Consider the following 16,743-nt stretch of genomic DNA (forward strand, 5'->3'; position numbering starts at 1 on the left):
TGGTTATCGCAACATAATCTAAGCAGCATAAATTCTGCTTGCTGAATAATTAGTTTAAATTTGATAAATTTGCTGCAAATTACATTTTGCTAAAGGCTGTCAAGATGTGAACAACGGCCATCTGTATGCATACAGCAAAACAACCATATATCAACGGTATACAAACACCACAAATGGCTTTTTAGGATCTTTTACATGTACATCTATTGATTTTTAACAATTCATACAACGTTGGCAATATGGGAGTTCAATTTTGACTCTTTGAAAATCTCCAGGCTAAAAAAATTACGAGTGCAAGGATTCACGGCCATGCATGGTAGGTAAAGTCTGAATGTATATAATTGTCTTTTACAACTCAGCAGGCCATTGTTTTTAAGAATATTGCAGAAACTGTATTCTTTTAAGAAATAAATTCTTAAAATTAGAACATTTTATTGAGTAAAAGCAACACAATTGAACATCAGATTACCTAAAAGTTCTAATCTATACAGTAAAAGCAAAAGCAAATTACTTCCCAGTAATATATTTTAAGTGATACCGCAATTATTTTTGTGAAAAATTGATAATTTTCCCGGATGAAATGATCGAACCATTACTGTACATTGCATTGTTGAATTGCTTAATAACAGATATAATCGCTGTGTAATTACTTGGTGAGCTTTTTGGGGAAATACAACTCGCCATATCTTTCTCTGTTTAAGCTTAGAGACTTGGGTAGCCTAAAATTTCACCTCGGTGCGCGTTTTATAAGAAGTCCCTGGTTGGCGTCACCGATTTCAGAATTCTGTATTTTTCATTATTTTTTTGTTTGTTGAAACCCCTCTTATAAAAAAAAATTCAAGTTATCCAAGCTTTATTTGAAGACTAAAATGAATGTAAGCGCTTCCATTGTTTAGGTGTATTGAACATGAATCCACATAATAAATCTTCAAGGTCCCTGATGCAAGATCCTTTTGTATTGCTTTAATTAAATTGATTGAAAAGAAATTATAAAATCCAATAAATTGTTGCTCTTGTATATTGCAATTTATTGGCAATGTAAATGATTAACAAAAGATAAGACTTTAAACATTTTTTGGGAAAAAAACTTAACAAAGAACTTCAAAATCCAACAAAGTCTAACACAAACAGCCAAGGAGTCCCAATGCACACAAATAATGACGCTTCTTTTCGCAAATACATAATGAATTGGCACTGCATTAATATGACAGTTTTCCATGGGGGCATATTTCAACAAACTTGTAATCATTCCTGTCCCTGAGGAGTCTAATAACTCCTTACTTACACCTTCTTACAGAAGACGGAAAAAGAGATACAAACTTTGTGACCTTATGCTAAACAGTGAAGGTCAGTTTACAAATTGATACATGCTACGCCCATCCAGATTTGGGTTTCGTAGGCATCACAATGTACCGAAATCGACACCAGATCCCCACACAAACAAGTATATTTGAATACATGCAAGATGAACCTGAACCTGGTCAATGTAACCATTTGACAAAATGTCACAAAAACCCATTGCAGTCAAAATGGACATTAAAACTTCCACACAAAAGAGCTTCCAAAAAAATTCAGCAATTATTTCAGTATGCTAAAGATTTTGTCACTGTTCATGAACCACTTCCTGCAGGCATCTGAGAAACCCCGCCTTCAGTCAAAAGACGATTTAAGATGTCTTCATAAATGGCTTGCTATTTATACACATTACATACGAATTTAATCATTTCCATTACTCTGTGTCCATCTGGCGTCAAGTTCAGGACAATGTGATGCCTGCAATAGCATAATAACAATCATATGGAAATATTTGAAAATAACCATTTTTTTATTCTTGCATATGATTATTCCCTCTTTTTGGATTTTTCTATGCAAATATCCTTCCACGTTAACCAATAAAACCGTAGCCATGAGTATGTTACTCCTAAAGCACAATATGCTGACGTGAGCATCAAAGGTATGAACGGAAGTCTTTCGTCCAATCGTAATAAAGAATGGCCTACACTGCAGTACAGTTGTACTGGAATGAGACCCAAAATATACAATGACTCTGGAATGGATAGTAAAGGTAGACAAAGTCCTCTTCTTGGTAACCTTGATAAAGAAAGAATAACATACTGTGAAACAATTGTAATAAATTTTTTCTTCTACATGTAAACCTCTACAGATTGACAAATTCCTTAAAGTCAATGTACAAATTTGCAGTTTCTGTCATAATTAAGATTTAAATCTGAAAGCATTTAAATGTTATAAATTCAAAACTGAAATGAAAAGCATTATTAAGTTTTTCCATTCCATATGACAAAATATAAAGCAAAAAACAACTGCAGTCTACTATTATTATTATATAAGTGCCTAAACAAAAAAAAAACTTACCCAAATATTTCTCCTAAGCTTGTGAATGCAAATATTGTATAGACCAACATTAAAATAATCTTAATCGGTGTTTCTGAAAAAGTATACATAAAGAAAAAAAGGATTGTATTGTAACTGAACTCAATAGGGCATCATAGACACATATCTTGTACATCCAAACACATAATTATATAAGCAATATATCTGCACAAATACATGTACTTATTTGCACTGCTATAGTTTAATTAATTAAATTTAGCATTACATACTACTATCTTATATAAGTTATTATTGTATTTATATCTATAACGTACAATGTCACCAGCTCTGTTGCATAAAGTACAATAAATGTAATCTTTATTTATAAATTTTAAAACAAAAGGTAATTAAGTCCATGTACCCAATTAATCTCACTTTTAATTTGGTATGCACATGTATGTCTTTTCAGCAGAATTCAAAAGGATCTGTATAATCTTACATTATTATATAGTTTAAAGTTTTTTCACATCATCAGGAAACTGAGACAAAACAAACTAATGATAAAAATCAAAATTGATCATGCAAGGACAACATATAATATTTAACTTACCTGCTATTGTAAACAGCAGTGGAAAGAGAGAGAAATGGCCCGTGGTGGCCAGGAATAAAAATAGTTGTCCATCTCTCTTCTTTTCTAGAGCAAGGAGGCTGGAGAGAACAAAGCTATTTAATACTATGTGTAGTCAGTTGGTATTACAACGTAAAAAGTGTCAGTGTGTACATTTAAAGAAATCTAATCTCAAATCAGTTCTACTGATGTAAGGAGAGCAGAAATCAAGCTGGCAACCTTACAATTTACATATAGGTAAGTATGTGTGTATGAGTGCATTCGAATAGCGGACTAGCAGATCCACGGATGAAATATGGCCAACCCTCTTGAATGTTAGCTGTGTTATCCCCATGGGAATCTACTCAATGTCTAATCAGGAATTAACTGGCAAGCATTTTAGTGGGTCCTCATATTTGATTCACATATCTGTTAGTCCACTGTTTTCAATGCACTCTGTGAGACTTTCAAATAACTTAAGCTGCTATGAGATCAGAATATGTAATCTACCTGTACAAATCTTTTCTCTCAAAATACAAATATGTGGTTTACATTTTAACAGCCTTCTCCCATGAAAAAAAGTTTAAGATGCTTACCTCATTGGTATTATAATTAGTAAAATGGCTTTTTCATGGACATGCCATCCAAACATGAAGGATCCGAACGCACAGAGTGTTAAACAGCGTACAAAACTCTTCGGTCCGTAACAGCCCCTCCACAAAAGGAACAGCGCAGGCTTAAATTTAAAGTAAATGCATTATTTCCAAACACACTTTAGAATAATAATAATAATAATAATAAATATATTAGCATCAATTTGTTATGTTATGGAGGGGGGGTATATACTATAATAATAAAAACTAGTTAAGGTATAAGATACTGGAAAATTGAAGCTTCTAAATTTCAAGTTAATTTTCAATTGCTTCTCTTGGCATATAAAAGTGAAATCTACCTAGGAAAGCTGCAGGGAAGTATGTGCTCCAAATTCCCATTTCCCCAACCCCTAAAGTTACCTTCATATTTGTAGTTACTCACCACTATAGAAAGCCCTGTAGCCACCAGGGTTGCTATGGGTTTCACAGATGGCAGCACTGCATGGTTGAACTCCTGTACCAGCCCCCCTGTCATCACTGCTGACTGACTGCTGTTTGTGGAGGGAAAGAGATTCAGTTTGGTCCCTATAAAAAGGAACATAAAATAATTAAAAAAATTATTTACAAACAGAATTATTATGATCATAAAAGTTATTATCTGAAATACATTTAAACAAGATTTTACAGTGACTTGACCCAAAATCAAATGTAAACTGACCAAAAGAGAAAAAGCAATAATAATAACTGTAAGTGTCATCTACCTGAAAATACACTGATAAAATAACACTAAAAACTCCCCTCACTGACCTGTGATATGGGCAGCCTTGTCTACCACATTGTACAATGCCCAGAAGTTAGGTGCCCAGTAAGCATGGCAGAGACCACGCTTGAATGGAAACAGCCTGGAGATCACCTGAGGAAGCTGGCCCTGCATAGAAAAAGAACAACTGTACATGTAGCTTAGCAACATTTAACAGGTGGACTCAGAGATATTTTCTGACAGTCTTTCAAATTATCTTTGTTGATTCATCCTCCGTGTTTTGACCATCTTCTGACAGAAAAAATAAGATGCATGTCAATGTGAATTTTAACATCTTCTAGAAGACCCAGAAGACAGCTTCCATCCGCCCCTGTATAAGGTCCTTTTCAGATCTAGCAGTGCCGTTTTCTGTATCTTAGCAGCTTGAGAGATTGATAACTTTTAATATTAAAATGTCCTGGCTATTAATATGACTACCTTAACAGAGTCTCAGTACTCAACATGTCCAGCTGACCAGATTAACTTTGATTGGTACATTGGGGCTTGTGTAAGGGGGTAAACCATCCCCCCGCCCCCACCCCCAATCTTATGACCAGTGAAACTGGAGAGTTACAGAAAACCGTACCACTAGATACAAAAAAAGGCATGGGTATATCGCTTAGCAATAACGGAACTCTTCACCTTTTTCAAAACCTCATTTGTTTCCATATTTTATTTGTATAAGTTTTTTTTTTTTTTTTTTTTGAGAAAAACATGCTTTCCATCTTTCATGAACTCAACGAACTTTTGAAAATTCTCGGTTTTAGGTGCTGTAAACAATTATATAAATATACTTGGTTAATATCTAATCATGAAAACCCCCGGTTACTGTATAGACTATGATAAAAAGTCCATATTAGATGGCGAAGATCAGTAGTAAACTATTGTAAAAAAAAAAAAAGAACAAAGTACCTGACTACATTGTACATCTGTTTTTACAACAAATTTGGTTGGTACATTTCAAAAACACAAGCAGCACAACATTATCAAAAAATAATATACATGTTTCTGTTCAATTAACATTCATACCTATTAGTAAGAAACACCAAATAACTCAACAGATAAGAAACAGTAATGACCCTTTCATACTTCAGTCCTAAATACTATTAGCCTGTTATAATGAACAATGCACACGCCTGTCAATGATAGTAAAAACAATAAGGGCAACCAGGTACATAAAAGCAAAAAAATATATACATCTTGAAAGCCTGACTGTCTCACCCTCACATAAATCATACTATTTATGACACGTTTTATAACCAAAAATGATTGATGATAAGCATGCGAACCTGTCTGACATCAAGACCTGGTCAACCTTTAGTTTTTGCATCTTCCTTTTAACTTTTTATGAGCTATTTTTATTTGTCTGGCATCAAGACCTGGTCATCCTTTATTTTTTGCATCTTTCTTTTGACTTTTCATGAGAAAACAATGAGCACTCCTTTCAGGAAATAAAACCAACACTCTGTTCATCATCCATAATGCTTTTCAGTAAAATGAATTTTCAAAAACGTGCAAGTTACTATTAACTTGTTCCTTTAAATGTATTCTTGTTTATTATCCTCTACAGTTTAGAACTTGATGAAATAATAACCTATTATAATTGTAGGGAGAATATAGTAGTGGTCAGTAGGGGTCAAGGCAAGTGTGGGACGCAGGCGTGGTCTATAGTATAGACTGAGGAAGGTCCAGACAGATGACCAACATGGTCAACAGAGTCATGGAGCTAGACGGAATGGGTGCATGAATTCTATGTGCTGTGTTTAATAAAGTGCTGATTATTGGAACATAAGGTATTTTTATTTGAATAAAAAAAAATGTATAATAATGTGCTGATTATTGAAACATAAAGCATGTTTATTGAGATAAAAAACTAACCATGTTTAATAAAATGCTGATTATCGGAACATAAAGTATTTTTATTTAAATAAAGAACTAACCAAGATAAATATCTTCCCAAGACCAAAGCCAAAAAAAATTAACTTTCATCAAGGATCCACAGATACATTAAATGCCAAGAAAAAATACAGAGTACCTGAGGGTCTCCCAGAAACTGAGTCAGAAACTTTGCAACTGTTGACACTATATAGCCAGACAGAAGGGAAATGAAGAAAGTATCCTTAATGAGCATTTGTCAATGTACCAAAATAAACAGTATTTCAATGTCATGAGTGTGACACTTAAGGGAACTAGAAAATCTATTACTCAGAAGAGAATTTGATACAACAAATTAAATGAACAAGTAAGCGAACTAAGTGATGTAGGAAAAGCGCTAGTTGAAAAGAAGTGAAGAAAGTAGAAGAACCTGTAAGACATTAAACTTCTAAATTAACACTGTTTAATATTTCAATAAGTTCTTCTCCAAATAGATTAATCTTATTCCTCCACTTTTGAGACAAAAGCCAGTGATCATTTTATGTCATCAATATTTTTTTCACTTATCTTTTCTCTCTCTCTCTCTCTCTCATTTACTCACCCAAAATCAAACAACTATTGTAAAGTCTATTTGCTATAAGTAAGGTGTCTCCACTATGTCAGTATGTCCAGCTTTAGATCCTTTCACAGCAATATAAGATACTCACCATGGCAATGAACGGCCCAAAGGACATCCCACACACCATGACAACCACAGTACCCAGCTTGAACAGGCGCAGAGGAGAAAAAGAGGTCCATAAGATGCTGCCATCTGAAAGAATGTTTCAGAAATATTAAAATACTAGATCTGTATTCACTCACTCAAAATAAACAATGCTGGTATGTGTATATAACATATAAAACATTAGATTTTCAATGCACTGAATTCACTTGTTTACAATATTCCAAATTTTCTTTTACAAAGCTAAGGCAATAGTGGTATTTTCGTTTTCTACATTTAGTAAGTAAGTCTTTTTTTGCAGCACGTTCTATAAGGATGATTGTTTTTATATCCCTTGCTCCTAATTTTTATAGAAATAGATAGATAATATGGTTTTGTCATTGAGGTCACAATTATCCAATGAGAAAATAAAAACAAATTGTTTTTATCCTTCTTAATTCTGAAAGCAGAAATGCTTATTCAACACTCCCTCCGCACAAAAAATATCCATACCTTGGAAAAAATATGTAAATGCTTTATACCTTTTGCATTCTGGAAGCAGTGTGACCTCAGTAAGTATACAAAATAAGCTGGTGCCACATACAGGAAGATATGTTTGAAGTTGAGTAATGTTGCAAATAATAAAGCTGCCTCCAGATTGCGACCCTACAAAGATCAGTAAAAGCAACATACTACCAGCAGTACAGAAGTCAATGTAAGATATTGGCAATAAACAATAGAACACTTTAAAACATCTGAAATGACTTCATGAAAATGCCCAGAGTAAAGCACCTGCCATGTCCATTCTAGCTCTTGTCTGAAGGTAATTTTTTGGACTTCAAATAAATATTGAAATTTCCCATCTTACTAGGGACTTAATATTCACTAAATTCATTCCATGAGAAATTTAGCAACACTAATGCAAATCTTTCACAAAAAATTCTACAAACATTTATTAAGCTTTTAAATTAGAAATATTCAAAAACTTACCTCATATATTCTTACTACAGACAGCATCAAGATCCCAAACAGGAACCCATTGTACTGAAAATGAATATCTGTACATCATCTTAAGAAATGCTAATATAATTTTTCTCTAAAAAAATTAACTTTCAATTGCCAAAAGGAAAAAAAAATATCCATTTTAAGATGCAACCAGTTCTTCACATCCTCAATTGTTTCGAGTCAATTTTGAGATTTTAACCCTAGGCTTTCACCTAAAACTTCTTAAGCTGAGTTACAAACAATAAACTACATTTGTGCATAAAATGGTAAATACAGGAGTAGCTGAAGGAACAGTTGGATATGACAATGGGTGAGAAAATGAGAGAAACAGAAATAAGGAGAGAGAGAGGGGGAGGGAAGGATAAGGAAGCAAGATGATAAAAAATCATTCATTTTTTTTTAAAGGATACGATCAACAATGAGGAGTCCAAAGTTTCCAATCATAAGGACAGCCAGAGAGAGCACAGAATTGGAGAAAACATCTCCCTCTGGACTCCTTTTCACAGGACGCAGACATTTCTCACAGAACCTTGAATAAAGGAAATGAAAAGCTTTTGATAATTTTCATACATTTTATTTACAATAAATCATCAAGTAGACACAAGGAAGGAAATAATTAATCTGTCAGGAAAATAAAACTATTAAAACACATTAACATCATTAAAATTAATATTTCTACTTGAGGTTTTGATTTGTAAAAAAACTCAAACCTATGCAAGGAAAGCTAGGTAATTTAAAAATATATTTTTTTGCCTATTGTTAGTATGCATGCAACATATTGTCTCATATTTCACATTTTTTGTAATCACAAAGTACCTTTTAGTATAGATTGATGAAAAAGCACCTTAAATAGTAACGATACCAAAATAAATGTCTATAAGAAGCTTTAAATGCAATTCTTAACTTCCATTGTGTACTTGCACTTTTTCTTAATATTCACTTACTCTTTTACAGCATAGATGTAAACAAAATCTGTAATTATGACAGAAAATCTCTGGAACAAAACTGTGGCATGGCTTGCATAGTTGAGGTTTTTTATCACCACCATCTGTGGGTCCACATATTTGGCTATATGAGAGAGCAAAAACTCAAACCAGGCAAAGAAGGGAGGGTAATCCAATGTCCATTCTGATGTGGCCTAAACAGATTAAAAAGATCTCAAGCATTGTAATTCTAAATAATAAGATGTACATTATCACTGAAAAAAAGCTCTTTTGTGGTATTTTGAATTGTTTCAAAGACCCACCTTACCAGAAGACTTTACTTCAAGATATGCTCATTAAAAATATAACACTGTGAAACACACTAAGTATTAAGTCATTGCTACAGCAATCCATTTCACAAAATAATAGACAATTTACTTTCACCATCTCTTGAACCATTATTCTTACTGAATGCCTAGTTTTAATTCTGTTAACTTTGACAATTATACAAAAATACTCCAAACATACCTCATAGTACCACTTTGACAATGGCAAACTATTGGTTACTGCTAACCAATTACGATGGACCTCAAAGTCAGTAGAGTGACTGAAAATATAATTTCAACAATGTGAACACAATGACTGACATATCTTGTCATAGTGCATGCCCCACTTTTAAAGTTAATACAATGGAGGATTTACAAATCTGTAAAGATTTCTTGGTTCCTCTGGGTCAGTATTCTGATGTTTAGTAAACTGGAAGATGTTTTGGCAACTTGAAGAGGTGAGAGGTAAAATGAAAATCTGAGAGCTTTTGCAGCACAGGGGGCATGCTAACTGACTATCATTAAATTTACGGTTATGTGAAACTATTAAGCACATATCAGATATACACAGCCATTGTCAGTCACATGCACTAGAAACAGACAGGTCTAGGCGAAGGGGACACCCTCCTCCCTTCATTGCCTTTGTCACAATACATGTTCTTAAGCCCTCAGCACGAAGTTTCGAGGAGTAGCACTACCATCAAATGTTTCTGCAGGTATATGTGGCGCTTGAAAAAAAGCTTCCAGATAAGCCCCTTTCCACACACACACTCGGACTCACTCCTGAAACTTGCTTGTTCTGAGCCTGATATGATGCTTACAGATACACTTTGTGGTCACTGTATTGTATGTTACTCGGGTTTTAAATACTCACTAAGTTGGAATAAGAAGAATTTTCACAGCGGTAACAAAAGCCGCAATGCCCCACACATTTTGCATTTTCGGCAGCACACGTGGGAATGTGTATATACTATCAACCGATAATGCACATGACGTCACTTCCTCAAAAGACTACGTCAGTACAACTGCACTAAACGGTGACTAAACACGGTACGTGTAGTAGGCCTACTGTGTATGTTTAGATATCTTAGATTATGTACTCAGAATTATCTAACAAGGTAGAAATTGCATTTCACTTTTATTGGGATACTGCCATGACATCTGGGTGCGATAAACTTTGGAGGGTAAAACTCGGACGTCAACGATCACGATCTACATGTAAAACCATATCCAAAACCCAACGGAAGTTTGAGAAGATGGACATGATAACATAATTTTTTTCTACATTTATTGATTTTTATTCATTTCTGTCTTTGATTTAATAAGCTAAATAAAGAGAGGGACCAACGTAGATTTAATGGAAATAACAAAAGAAAAACGTACCGGTAGGCTACGTGTACGTACACATGTAGGCTACATGTACATGTGCATGTACGTCACATGCTTCCCTGTTTCATCACGAAACAACTTACGTCATCAGATTAACAGTTAAAGTTTGCAAGCACCTTCCTGCATGTATTAATACATGAAAAAACAATGTCATGCACAGATATCCTGATTCCTATCCATAGAAAGCTTAAAATATTTTCGAACCCACATAGAATTTATCGCTCTTTGACTCAGTTCTTTCAAATAGGCATACGGTTGGTCATTTTTCTTCGAAATTCAGTAAATATAGATATCTTGCTGTTTCTTCGTTTAATTAACCCACTTCCTGACACTTCCGAAATCCGGATACCGGCCTGCACATATGCCTACTGTATACGTAGAAGCCTAAGGGCCAATATACTGACCATTGATATCCGTATTGAAATTAGGCCTACCACAGAGCGATAGGGGCCTATCTGCTGTAGCCCAATTAAATCAAGCAAGAATATAGGCCTACAGAATATGTAAACCTCTTTCCTACACGGCAGATGTATGTAATAATACAATACCTTCATGTTGTGCGTTGTTCAAGCAATGTACAAAAACCGAACACTTCAAGAGAGAAAGAAAGATAAAAGGGAACTTTTATCCACTCGCAAACACAAACTCATTCAGTCACGCACCCACCTACTCCGACATTCACTCACATAGCAACAATTCTAAGATTTTTTATATAAATCTTAGTTGAATGAATTTTCATCTGAAGAAGCCACGGCAGAAAAAGTTAAATGGTATGTGACTGACTTAAATGTTGATCCTCACCGCAGTTTGAGGAAAGTGCCCACCCCGGGAACAGACGTGGGTCCCCCAAAAGCAGTTTCAGAGCCGAGAGAAGTGCCCGCCCCGCGAAATGCTCACAAGACAGCGGGTTATTTTAATTGATGGGGAAGTAAAGATATGAGCGCCGGGCAAAAAAAATTAAATATGTGACATAAATATGGTAAGTAAAACAAAATTATTCACCGCGTGCAGCATTGTTTATACACAGAAACCGTTGATGCGGTAAATACACTGTATGTGTAATAAGTACGTGTATAGTGATAAATTACATGTAAGTAATGGGCGAGAAAAAAATAAAGAGAAAATATTCATAACGAATGTATCAAGTGCTTTTTGAAGATGTCTGCACAGCAAAAAATAAATAAATAAATAAATAAACTTGCTTTTAGGAATAAACAAACTTGCACTTAGGGTATCTTTACGCGACGACAAACTTTGGGTCCTAAACATTTTCACTGCCGATAAAAAGATTAGAACTTGTAAAACCTACAATAACAACGATATTCTATATTGTAAGCTCTCCGGTAAGTACTCCGTGAACTACATTGATTTGATTGGTATTTTACAAATATAGATAAATGAATAAATAGAAATAAATAATGTCACTAGCAACGCAAAGACATCAAGAAGGTGGAAGGAGCTGTGTCAAAGATTGAAACTACCTGTGTGATTTCAGTTTATTCAGTTTGTTCTTTCAAAATGCACTTATTTTAATTTGCAACTCTATAGTACCTAGCAATAGCAACTTTCTTGTAATAGAAGATAATTAAATAACCTCTCTCTTCCACCCCTCTCTCTCTCTCTCTCTCTCTCTCTCTCTCTCTCTCTCTCACACACACACACACACACACACACTTTACTTAATTCCTTCTTTCACTCTCATCTCATTCTCCTTCCGACCCCCACCCCCCACCCCTTCATCCCTCCACCAACCCCCGGTAGTAGAGAATCATACAACGCAAGCGATGGGTGATGTTACGATTTTGGGGAGCGTCCAAAATCATTTAGTTTCATGGTCTGGTGTTGCACAGTCATCCCAACACCACGAGATGTGTAATAATGAACACCTTAGGCCTGTCTTATATCGAGTTCATTGACAATTATCTTATGCTCACAGACCTTTCTCTCATTATTATGTACATGTACCGGTATATTATTAAAATATTCGTGTACAGTGGCAATGGCACGCGAGGTCAGAAGCTTTGCTTTGTACATGAAGACTGATGACGTCAGCAGCTGTTTAATAAACAGAGATGTTTTAATTGAGTCTTCAAATCGCCCAGATATCCGAACCCAGCTTGGTATTTTCAATCTGCCACACCACCTGCCGCAAGATGCGGCTTGCATCAGCTCTTCATTCACTACAGTGGAGGTGTGTCCCTAATACTGCGCTCTGATTCGCTGCTCTAAATGACAAGAGGGTCGCGCCCCGGGACAAAAAACCACAACCTTTCTTTGTAAGCGCATTCCTGATTACCATCAGTTCCATGGCCATTTCCTCGACGTCTAGACAATTTGGACGGTTTAACCGAGTGCTAGTCTCGCTTGAATAAAAATATATGTCGAGCTGTTTGGCAGGTAGCCAAAAAAGAGGCTTATTGGACGTGTAATGTCGCTTTTTGCGGTGCTGCGGCAGGTATGTGTCCGACACGGAAGCGTAATTTACTACAATCATACAGTCTTATTGGATTTTAGATGAGCGCGTGATAACAATGTCTCTGTAAATTAGGAGTTATAAAACATCGACGTATAATAATGTCTTGATTTTAGTATGTTCTTTCTGGACGCCTTATAATATTGTGTTATCAGGGAGCGAACTCTAACTATGACCTAATTCCTTTTAGAAAGTAAATACCAATGACTCTTGTATTTTGTAACAAAGTGAAGGTAGAGAATGGAATTAATAAAGCCTTACTTGCACGCTGTAATTTTGAAGGGAACTTATGAAACTGTCCCACATTTTAGCATGCTCCGGAAATAAGGTTATTGGGTGCAAAGTCTGTAATGTAACTTTATGCCATGTTTACTAACAGTGGAGAGAGAGAGAGAGAGAGAGAAAGAGAGAGAGATGGAGGAGGAGGAGGAGGAAGAAACTATAAAACTAAAATGACATGTCTGATCAATTCATTCTCCTCCTCTGAAAAACAAAACTATCTGTATAAATAAAATATCTACCTCTCTTGTATTTGACCGACTTAAAGCAACCAACAGACAATGAATATCTGTGTTTTTTTTACAAACTTATACAACAATGAAGTAGTTCATCACACAATACGGAGTCATGCAATATTTAAATCATCATTTTTTTCTGTTTATCAAAATGAAAGTTTTCAGGGTTAAATTCTATTAAAAACACGACTAAAGGTAAATTGTTTGTTAAAGACCTATAAACGTACCGGTATTTGTAATATAAAAGACAGTATCGCTTTATGATACAATAGATTTATTTAGAAAGCAGGTCTACTGCAGGGTATCTACGTACATTCTTTTCAATCAGTTATCAAAGAAGTTTTAAAATGTGTCAGCCAATATTACCATTTCTTATAGTAACTCTCACGAGTCGATATCGTGATCGATACCTGATCTGGTTAGCTTGTGTATTGATTCTGTCACGTGTTACTTAAGTTTTCAGCGACATATTTTCTCTTATTTCAATAAAAAGTGATCTAGTTCTTACATAAGCTAGACCGTCAAGTGCCAGTGAATATGAAGATGTCACCTCCAGGTTTACATAATCTTGTAATGAACAGTAAAATTTCTGAACTTTTATCTGTTTGTTACCCCAAAATAATTACATGCGCTAAACATGTGAGAGCTACACATTCTTGTATAGGTGCCAAAAATGATGACACGCGTAAAACGTACCGATCACACCTGCTTTTGGTCTAAAAAAAGTGATAATAAAAGGCGCCAACATCGCCCAGCTACGTTCGGGTCAAATATTCACTACTGTTGGCACGTTTTTCATTGTTTTTAAACCCAGACTGTGCCTTATCTGGACTTAATCGAAGGAAATATGCGAATCTGTTCACCTCTGTCGTAAAACAAGGTAAAGATATGGCGACAGTTGGTGGAAAGTTCACCGACTGATCTTTTCTGTTCTCACGCCTTCAAACTTTACTTTGGACTAGCGCCAAATTCGACAGAAATCCTTTGTTCATCCTTCATACTTAGGAGTCGTTTGCAGGGCAAATGCAATTTGAACTAATTAACTGTCGTTTGAAGCTTATATAGTTATCTAATAACTAGGCAAATTAGCTTTTACAATATTCAACTTGGATGAACCAAATGTAAAGTTCTGCTCAGCGCATTGGAGGACATGGATTGTTGTACATTTTACTGACCACAAACTGTGAGTGAATCACATAAAACTTTTGCAGTTATTTTACATGAATGTCCCTTTCCACACATTACTTTCAGATCATTTTAACACTCACCAAGCCGTAACGAGCAAAAAAATCGAATTAGAAAGGATGCTTGAAAAAATGGATTAATAAGCGCTGTCGTTTATCTATTATGCTAGGCAGTAAGATCAACTAACTTGTTTTATTGATTGCAAATGCAATTAAGCTCCCGTCAAATGTTTCGTTAACGAAGTTATTGAGCATAAGAAAGCTTAGACTTATTTTCTCGTGCAAGCAAAGTGAGACAGAGAGGGGGAAGTTTTCGCATTACTCAAAAGTTAAATGCCTTTAGAACAACAAATGTGGTAAGGGATTACAAAAATACGATGGGATAAGAATTTAAGACGAAGTGCTTTGAAACAACAATGTTTCTACAAGTGTGCCAAACATGAAATAATAACCTCTGTTATTGACGTATGTAAAATGCAACTGGCGTGTTTGGAGACTCACCGCAGTTTCAGTAATTGTTATAAGTGTGAAATATTGTCAACTACACAGTTCTTCACAAAGTAAGTTTTTTTTTTCTTTTTCATTTATTTATTTATTTATTTATTTATTTACTTTTCGGATCCATTTGTCTTTAGATGCTGATTGGCAATACTTGTATGTAATCAATGGCACGATAAACAATAAATATACTGATACGTATTACTGAAGCCCGGTGTACCGTGTGACTGCATGCAGTTCTGGTAGCCGTGAGAATGCTGCATGCCACACTGATGTGTCTATCCAATCGTCTCAGGTAAAGCTCAGCACTAAGCTGCTTATATTAACTTCGGTGCTCTACTCATTGGCGTTCTTTTACTTTATTTATTAATTTATATATTATTGTTGTATTTTTACAGTAAATAGATTGTACAACACAATTCAGATCCCTAGCTTCTGAATTAATGTCAAGTAAATTAAAGTCTGGTTACGAGTTTTAGCATCAAAACGGTTTGGGTTTTACTTCTCTTTAAAGAAATACGTAAGGGGGTCGACTTTTGCTCTTTGCGTGTTATTTCGAATCTGTATCAAATGAAATAAGTCAATTCATAAGACAATGCTGTCAGTTTTTTTCCGTGTTTTCTCTCTCCCTGTTGTTAATTAAAAACATGTTCCCCTTGTCCTTTTTTAAAGGAACACAGTGTGAAATTATTTGAGATACCGGTACTGTACATGCTTCATCCAAACAGATGTTGATTTCACTTTCGATACGTGTCTCTTGAGAAACTCGACTTTCCTAGATCAATATTTGAATCCAGTTCGATTTGAAGAAAATCCATTGTCACCAGGGGCGGATCCAGGGGGGGGGGGGGGGTCCAGGTTTTTTTTTAAGAATGACAGGCCCTTTGGTATTTTAGAGTGCGAACGGTGCCATTGGTTCGATTTAAAACTATGATTCAGCTGGTCAAAATTCCAATTTCACGAGGGGACTATTGGTGTAATTTTTTTCAGAAACTGAAGGAGGGGTAAGGACCCGCCTAACACCCCACCCCCCTAAGTCCACCACCGGCCATCTCTGACCTTTAAGAGGGCCCTGCGCGTGTTCTCAAATTAAAATATTTTAATTCAGTTTAAATGTTTAACTGTGGTTTAAAACTGCAGTAGCAAAACTCTCAGACTCACGTACCCGTTGCAGTTTACGTTGTTTAGTTCTGTGCATTGTTTCATCCATTTCACTCTTTTGTATAAGGGTCTTTGTGTGTAGGCCCCCTATGTGTTTGTGTTTCATTTATTTCTTTTCAACCTGTACCTTATTGAAGTTTTGCAATGGAAATAAATAAATAAATAAATAAATAAATAAATAAAAAACTCACATAATTCAACCATTTATACCTTGAGACTGATCCTGATTCCAGTAATGTCGTCTCCACTATAGATTAGAGAACGTCCACGTTTAAGAAAAAACAGAAAGTTGAGAATATACATGTAGATCATTTGATAGAAACTTAGCTCATTTATGAGAATGCATTTTCTTTGTATTCACTTT

At 35.1% G+C, this 16,743-nt stretch overlaps 1 protein-coding gene across 1 annotated transcript; it reads right to left on the reverse strand.

The window, feature by feature from the left end:
* Window positions 1-412: 412 nt before the first annotated feature.
* Window positions 413-10,196, reverse strand: LOC106181872 (dolichyl pyrophosphate Glc1Man9GlcNAc2 alpha-1,3-glucosyltransferase). The gene is made up of 13 exons (XM_013566391.2): window positions 10,034-10,196; window positions 9,362-9,440; window positions 8,855-9,048; window positions 8,321-8,439; window positions 7,896-7,963; window positions 7,448-7,571; window positions 6,913-7,016; window positions 4,339-4,459; window positions 3,974-4,116; window positions 3,535-3,674; window positions 2,942-3,039; window positions 2,374-2,446; window positions 413-2,091 (listed from the first exon to the last, which is right to left on the reverse strand). The coding sequence occupies exons 1-13, from the start codon at window positions 10,096-10,098 to the stop codon at window positions 1,842-1,844; spliced, it is 1,578 nt and encodes a 525-aa protein (XP_013421845.2). The 5' UTR covers window positions 10,099-10,196; the 3' UTR covers window positions 413-1,841.
* Between the last annotated feature and the right edge of the window lie 6,547 nt (window positions 10,197-16,743).

Source organism: Lingula anatina, chromosome 3 (assembly GCF_051362555.1).
Source record: "Lingula anatina isolate TDL-2025a chromosome 3, LinAna3.0, whole genome shotgun sequence".
Lineage (NCBI taxonomy): Eukaryota > Metazoa > Brachiopoda > Lingulata > Lingulida > Lingulidae > Lingula > Lingula anatina.

Coding starts and splice junctions, on each gene's coding strand:
- LOC106181872 (XM_013566391.2), bottom strand. CDS start 10,098: ATGCAAAATGTGTGGGGCATTGCGGCTTTTGTTACCGCTGTGAAAATT. Junction 9,049..9,361: donor TGTCAAAGTGGTACTATGAG/GTATGTTTGGAG, acceptor TAATCTGTTTAG/GCCACATCAGAATGGACATT. Junction 4,117..4,338: donor CAAGGCTGCCCATATCACAG/GTCAGTGAGGGG, acceptor TCCTTTTTATAG/GGACCAAACTGAATCTCTTT.